Source organism: Zea mays, chromosome 5, assembly GCF_902167145.1.
Source record: "Zea mays cultivar B73 chromosome 5, Zm-B73-REFERENCE-NAM-5.0, whole genome shotgun sequence".
Taxonomy (NCBI): Eukaryota; Viridiplantae; Streptophyta; class Magnoliopsida; order Poales; family Poaceae; genus Zea; species Zea mays.
In genome coordinates this window covers 217596202-217603886 of record NC_050100.1, presented here as the reverse complement: position 1 = coordinate 217603886, position 7685 = coordinate 217596202, and the positions used below count along the sequence as shown (strand labels likewise).

Genomic DNA, 7685 nt, shown 5'->3' with positions numbered 1-7685 from the left:
GCTTAAGGATCAAGAAAATTAGAAGCGACAACGGGACGGAGTTCAAGAACTCTCAAATTGAAGGCTTCCTTGAGGAGGAGGGCATCAAGCATGAGTTCTCTTCTCCCTACACTCCACAACAAAATGGTGTAGTGGAGAGGAAGAATCGAACTCTATTGGACATGGCAAGAACCATGCTTGATGAGTACAAGACACCGGATCGGTTTTGGGCCGAGGCAGTCAACACCGCCTGCTACGCCATCAACCGGTTATATCTTCACCGAATCCTCAAGAAGACATCCTATGAACTCCTAACCGGTAAAAAGCCCAATATTTCATATTTTAGAGTTTTTGGCAGCAAATGCTTTATTCTTGTTAAGAGAGGTAGAAAATCTAAATTTGCTCCTAAAACTGTAGAAGGCTTTTTACTAGGATATGACTCAAACACAAGGGCATATAGAGTCTTTAACAAGTCCTCAGGACTTGTTGAAGTTTCTTGTGACGTTGTGTTTGATGAGACTAACGACTCTCAAGTAGAGCAAGTTGATGATATAGGTGAAGAACAGGCTCCATGCATAGCACTAAGGAACATGTCCATTGGGGATGTGTGTCCTAAGGAATCCGAAGAGCCTCCACATGCACAAGATCAACCATCCTCCTCCACGCAAGCATCTCCACCAACTCAAATTGAGGATGAGGCTCAAGAGATTGAACAAGAAGATGAGCCACCTCAAAATGACGGCAACGATCAAGGGGGAGATGAAAATGATGAAGACAAGGAGGATGAAGAACCAAGGCCGCCACACCCAAGAGTCCACCAAGCAATCCAACGAGATCACCCCGTCGACACCATCCTCGGCGACATTAATAAGGGGGTAACGACTCGATCTCGGGTTGCACATTTTTGTGAGCATTACTCTTTTGTTTCCTCTATTGAGCCACACAGGGTAGAGGAAGCGCTCCAAGATGCGGATTGGGTGATGGCGATGCAAGAGGAGCTCAACAACTTCACAAGGAACGAGGTATGGCACTTAGTTCCACGTCCTAACCAAAATATTGTAGGAACCAAGTGGGTCTTCCGCAACAAGCAAGATGAGCATGGTGTGGTAACTAGGAACAAAGCTCGACTCGTGGCCAAGGGGTATTCACAAGTCGAAGAGTGCCTTCCTCAATGGACCAATCAAGGAGGAGGTCTATGTTGAGCAACCTCCCGGCTTTGAAGACAGTGAGTATCCTAACCATGTCTATAGGCTCTCTAAGGCGCTTTATGGGCTCAAGCAAGCCCCAAGAGCATGGTATGAATGCCTTAGAGATTTCCTTATTGCAAATGGCTTCAAAGTCGGCAAAGCCGATCCTACTTTATTCACCAAAACACTTGATAATGATTTGTTTGTATGCCAAATTTATGTTGATGATATTATATTTGGGTCTACTAACAAATCTACATGTGAAGAATTTAGTAGGATCATGACACAGAAATTCGAGATGTCTATGATGGGGGAGTTGAAATATTTCTTAGGATTTCAAGTCAAGCAACTCCAAGAGGGCACTTTCATTAGCCAAACAAAGTATACTCAAGACATTCTAAGCAAGTTTGGAATGAAGGATGCCAAGCCCATCAAGACTCCCATGGGAACAAATGGGCATCTCGACCTCGACACGGGAGGTAAGTCCGTGGATCAAAAGGTATACCGGTCGATGATTGGTTCATTGCTCTATTTATGTGCATCTCGACCGGACATTATGCTTTCCGTTTGCATGTGTGCAAGATTCCAAGCCGACCCTAAGGAATCACACCTTACGGCCGTAAAACGAATCTTGAGATATTTGGCTTACACACCTAAGTTTGGGCTTTGGTACCCTCGGGGATCCACATTTGATTTGATTGGTTATTCGGATGCCGATTGGGCAGGGTGTAAGATCAATAGGAAGAGCACATCGGGGACTTGCCAGTTCTTGGGAAGATCCTTGGTGTCATGGGCTTCAAAGAAGCAAAATTCGGTCGCTCTTTCTACCGCCGAAGCCGAGTACATTGTCGCAGGCCATTGTTGCGCGCAATTGCTTTGGATGAGGCAAACCCTGCGGGACTACGGTTACAAACTAACCAAAGTTCCTCTTCTATGTGATAATGAGAGTGCAATCCGCATGGCGGATAATCCCGTTGAGCATAGCCGCACTAAACACATAGCCATTCGGTATCATTTTCTTAGGGATCACCAACAAAAGGGGGATATCGAGATTTCATACATTAACACTAAAGATCAATTAGCCGATATCTTTACCAAGCCACTTGATGAACAATCTTTTACCAGACTTAGACATGAGCTTAATATTCTTGATTCTAGGAATTTCTTTTGCTAAACTTGCACACATAGCTCATAAGTATACCTTTGATCATGTCTCTTTTATATGATATGACTAATGTGTTTTCAAGTGTATTTCAAACCAAGTCATAGGTATATTGAAAGGGAATTGGAGTCTTCGGCGAAGACAAAGGCTTCCACTCCACTCTACTACTCATCCTTCGTCGTCGCTCCGCTCTATCTCTCCAACTTTGGTATAATCTTCACTCATTTATTTTATGACCAAAGGAGGAGAAAGTACTTCGTTGGGCTCTAATGATTCCGTTTTTGGCGATTCATGCCAAAGGGGGAGAAAATATGAGCCCAAAGCAAAAGGACCGCACCACCACCTAATTTTAAAATATGATTTTCAATTGGATGGAAAATTTCAAAATTGGTATCTCTTTGTGTTCTAAAGGGGGAGCAAGTAGTATTTTTAAAACTTGATATCTTAAAACCCTCTTGAACACTAAGAGGAGAATTTATTTGAGGGGGAGTTTTGTTTAGTCAAAGGAAAAGCATTTCAAACAAAAGGAGAAAATTTCAAATCTTGAAAATGCTTCTCAAAATTCTTATTCATTTACATTTGACTATCTTGCAAAAGGACTTTGAAAAGAATTTACAAAAGGATTTGCAAAAACAAAACATGTGGTGCAAATGTGGTCCAATATGTTAAAAACAAAGAAACAATCCATGCCATCATGTAAGTATTCATATTGGCTCAATTCCAAGCAACCTTTGCACTTACATTATGCAAACTAGTTCAAACTATGCACTTTTACATTTGCTTTGGTTGTGTTGGCATCAATCACCAAAAAGGGGGAGATTGAAAGGGAATTAGGCTTACACCTAGTTCCTAAATGATTTTGGTGGTTGAATTGCCCAACACAAATATTGGACTAACTAGTTTGCTCTAGTGTGTAAGTTATACAGGTGCAAAAGGTTCACACTTAGCCAATAAAAAGACCAAGTGTTGGGTTCAAATAAAGGAGCAAGGGTCAACCGAAGGCACCTCTGGTCTGGCACACCGGACTGTCCGGTGTGCCACCGGACATGTCCGGTGCACCAGGGGACTCCGACTTCAAAACTCTTCACTCTCGGGAATTTCCAAAGGCCACTCCGTTATAATTCACCGGACTGTCCGGTGTACACCGGACATGTCCGGTGCTCCAAGGAAGAGCGGCCTCAGGAACTCGCCAGCCTCGGGTTTTCACTTCGGCTGCTCCGCTAAAATTCACCGGACTGTCCGGTGTACACCGGACTGTCCGGTGTAACAGCGGGGCAACGACTATTTCGGCGCCAACGGCTACCTGCGACGCATTTAATGCGCGCCAGAAGCGCGCAGTTGTCAGGCACGCGGGAGCAGGCGCACCGGACAATCTACAGTTCATGTCCGGTGTGCACCGGACATCCAGGCGGGCCCAGAAGTCAGAACTCCAACGGTCAAATTGCAACGGCTTTGGTGACGTGGCTGTCGCACCGGACATGTCCGGTGTGCACCGGACTGTCCGGTGCGCCATCGAACAGACAGCCTCACCAAACGGCTAGTTTGGTGGTTGGGGCTATAAATACCCCCAACTACCCACCATTCATGACATCCAAGTTTTCCAGCTTCCAACCATTATACAAGAGCTAGCATTCATTACAAAGCACACCAAAAAGAGATCAAATTCTCTCCCAACTCACACAAAGCCCTAGTGACTAGAGAGAGTGATTTGTAGTGTTCATTTGAGCTCTTGCGCTTGGATCGCTTCCTTTTCTTTGGCATTCTTTCTTGTGATCAAACACTCACTTGTAATTGAGGCAAGAGACACCAATCGTGTGGTGGTCATTGCGGGAAGTTTGATTCCCAAGTGACTTGAGAAAGAGAAGCTCACTCGGTCCGAGGGACCGTTTGAGAGAGGGAAGGGTTGAAAGAGACCCGGCCTTTGTGGCCTCCTCAACGGGGAGTAGGTTTGAGAGAACCGAACCTCGGTAAAACAAATCCGCGTGTCTCACTTCATTATTCGCTTGCGATTTGTTTTGCGCCCTCTCTCGCGGACTCTATTATATTTCTAACGCTAACCCGGCTTATAGTTGTGATTATTTTTGAGATTTTCAGTTTCGCCCTATTCACCCCCCCTCTAGGCGACTTTCAAACTTCTTTTATTCTAAATTGCTTTTCCTGTGGAAAATTGGTCTGTTTGTACTTGCGAGGGAGTGGGATATTGTGTCGCTATGTCTTTTTTTAGTTTTCTATATTCACTAGATATGTGCTAGTGCGTTGCCACGAAAGTAAAAAATAGTATGAAACATATATACGAAACGACAAGTATCACTATAATATGCAAAATCCATGTGACAAAATATCACCGTAACACTGTTATTATATTGACGATATAAATATATATAATATTATTATAAATACATGGCGGAGGCAGGACGGAAAGGAGACAAAAAACAGCAACGAGGATTGTTCGAAGGTACTCCTTTGCCTCCTCTGCTAAGCCGACTTTGATCTCTCTTGTTGATATCTTATTCATCAATAGTTATGTGCCCATGTGTTGGTATCGTATCTATATATCACATAGTTAAACCTTATTTAAATGGAATATATGCAATAATTCAACAATCTAAAAACATTAAAAATGGTATGATGTTTTGTGCTGAAGGCAACAAAACAGAGATCACTCTAAACTACAACATGGAAGGAGATGTCGGCGGCAAGATGGGAAGCGTTCAGAGGAACAGCCGAACAGGCACAGGCAATAGAGGTCACAACAAGAACAACAGTTTGTTCACTCGATGAACAACAAAAACAGCTTTGAAAATTTGATCTCTACCACTTCGGTAGCAGTACGATGCGGTGAGAGATTATGCACGAGGCATGCAAATTAACAAGACTCATACAAGCGCGGAACAGTATGTTGATGGGACACAAGGGTAACAGAATCCTAACATGTTTGTCTTCCGAGCAATCTTTTTGCAGACCCCAAAGAAATATAAGATTCGATCAATTATGTGTCATGCTCATCCCAGACACACGTAGCAATAACATAGAAAGCGATCATCTGGCTGCGTGCAAAAATGTCCATCGGACGGCAGAGGAAAAAAGACATTGGGCACCTTGCTGCACATAGATGCCGCGGGGACAAATATCGCCCCACTGGCCAGTGGCCACGCACTATCCGACACTAGGCCACCACCAGCGGGCGGGCTCCAGTCGCAACTCGCAACACAGACGCCGCCGCCGCCCAAAGAAAGACGTCAACTCCAGGAGACAAGATAGTGAGAACTGAAGAGAAGGATGGGCTTCGAGAAGCAGATCCTGAGATCCGGCACCGGCCCCAAGCCGATAAAGGGCCAGAAGGTCACCGTTCACTGCACCGGCTACGGTTCGCTTCTTCCCTTCACCCCCATAAACCTCTGGTTTACTTACTACGTTGTTCTTGGATCTGAATCACTTTTTAGGGTTTAGAGTTAGATGCTTTCAGATCCATTCGTGCAGTAGCCTCGATGTATAAGCGGCGACTCCTTTTTCGTCGGCTTTGATGCTTGGGATGCGATGTTCAGTCGTAAGATTGAGATCGATCTGATCCAGAGTTGCAAGCGGACCTTGTGCAATGCATAATTCGTTTATCTTCCATTTTGTATTATATGACTAACACCATCTGATCTGCAGTAGTCGTTCGCTAACTTTTGCTTGCTGCTCTGGGTTTGTTTTCAGGGAAGGATCGTGATCTGTCCAAGAAATTTTGGAGGTAAACAATCAATCTGTTCTCTTGATCTACACCGAAGTGTAGCGCATCAGTGGAATAGGCACGTGTACACTGGAAGTAGTTCTTTTCCTGTCAGTCACTGTGTTCTGTTGCTGTGTCTTTCAGCACCAAGGACCCTGGGCAGCAGCCATTCAGTTTCAGCATTGGTCAGGGTTCAGTGATCAAAGGTAATCCTGCCACAGATAATCAGTTCATGTCGAAACCTAAAAACTTTGCCTGTTGGTTGTATTCACGTGAATTACTTGCTTTGCGATTTAGCAAGGGTCTGTTGATCTTATTTATAGATGCGGCATGAGCTTTACTTATCATGATGTTTTGTTTCTGGTAGAGCTCCAAATTTGCATTGTTTGCTTTATATTATTCTCTTTTACCCATGGTTTTAAACTGCCAGTCATGCTTTCCGTGACACATTAACCCAGATGAAGCCTAGAGCATTTTAGACTTTTCCAAAAGTGAGCAAATACTGTTCAGGGTCAGCCCAGTTTCATGTTGCATGCCAAAACTCCACAGGCCTGCAAACAAAACTATGGTATATTAGCCAAATAAGCAGACAGCAGTTCCAATTACTGTTGTGCTAATTGCTCTGTTTCCTATAGGATGGGACGAGGGAGTTATGACCATGCAAGTGGGTGAAGTTGCTCGTATCCAGGTATGCCCCTCAGACGTCGAATTAGTCTGAATGTGTTTGCTTTACTGGCTCTTCTAGCATTTTATTACTACTGCAACTTTGAAGGCACTCTATCTCTTGATGGAAGTAACTTCTAAAAAAACTTTGCTGTGACTACGGATTTTTGCCTTTCTGCAGTGCATTATCTTTGCCCTGATAAACTGTTATCACTTGATATTCTTCAGTTCATAATTTTTTCATATCAGCTTTGCCCTGGCACCTGATATTAGAGTGTTCTTGCTTCAGTGCACGCCTGATTATGCTTATGGAGCCGGCGGGTTCCCAGCCTGGGGAATTCAACCAAACTCAGTGCTTGTGTTCGAGATTGAAGTCCTCAGTGCCCAGTAATTCGCATCTGTCAGCTATGGAAACGTTGGCCATGCTTCTCAAGTAATGAAATAATTCCGTTGTCACCTCATGCTACATACAGCAGATTGGTGTTACGAGTTAAATCCTGTGAAACTTTAGCATTCTGTAACCGTGGATGTCGAGTTTATGGAGTTCCTTGTGTGGCGCCTCAAGTCAAGTTCTCGTCAAAGATTGTAATCTGATGGCTTCCATTGTGACTTGTAGGCGGCTGCAATAAACTTACTTGATGCAATTATTGCAGTCGAATCCTGTGAACCTGTGATGTTCCAGTGGAAACGGTAGATGGCTCGATCGTACCAGGGTATCAGTTTCGCCATGGTGGAAATTTCTCAGTCCATTCTAGTGATCGCGTAGGGGCGGAGCTGCCAACTGCCTCGGCCGTAACTGAGAGAGATGGTCATGTGGACGTGCGGGTATGGAGAACGGAGAGTTGGGAGACAATACCAAGGGGCATGCGTGAACTGTCTAGGTGTTTGTAATTAGGCTGACATTGATACGGGAGCAGGTTTTGCATGCGGTAGCTAGGTCGTGGGCATAAAGTCCAAGTGACACTGAGCTTTTTCAGTCGTT

The 7685-nt window shown here is 44.3% G+C and overlaps 1 protein-coding gene across 1 annotated transcript; it reads left to right on the top strand.

Annotated features, from left to right (window-relative positions):
- The first annotated feature begins 5483 nt into the window (after nucleotides 1–5483).
- Nucleotides 5484–7355, top strand: LOC542519 (Peptidyl-prolyl cis-trans isomerase FKBP12). The gene is made up of 5 exons (NM_001112067.2): nucleotides 5484–5695; nucleotides 6028–6061; nucleotides 6185–6246; nucleotides 6676–6728; nucleotides 6993–7355. Exons 1-5 carry the CDS (start codon nucleotides 5608–5610, stop codon nucleotides 7092–7094), a joined length of 339 nt encoding a protein of 112 aa, NP_001105537.1. The 5' UTR covers nucleotides 5484–5607; the 3' UTR covers nucleotides 7095–7355.
- Nucleotides 7356–7685: the final 330 nt, after the last annotated feature.

Coding starts and splice junctions, on each gene's coding strand:
- LOC542519 (NM_001112067.2), top strand. CDS start 5,608: ATGGGCTTCGAGAAGCAGATCCTGAGATCCGGCACCGGCCCCAAGCCG. Junction 5,696..6,027: donor CGTTCACTGCACCGGCTACG/GTTCGCTTCTTC, acceptor GTTTGTTTTCAG/GGAAGGATCGTGATCTGTCC. Junction 6,729..6,992: donor GTGAAGTTGCTCGTATCCAG/GTATGCCCCTCA, acceptor TTCTTGCTTCAG/TGCACGCCTGATTATGCTTA.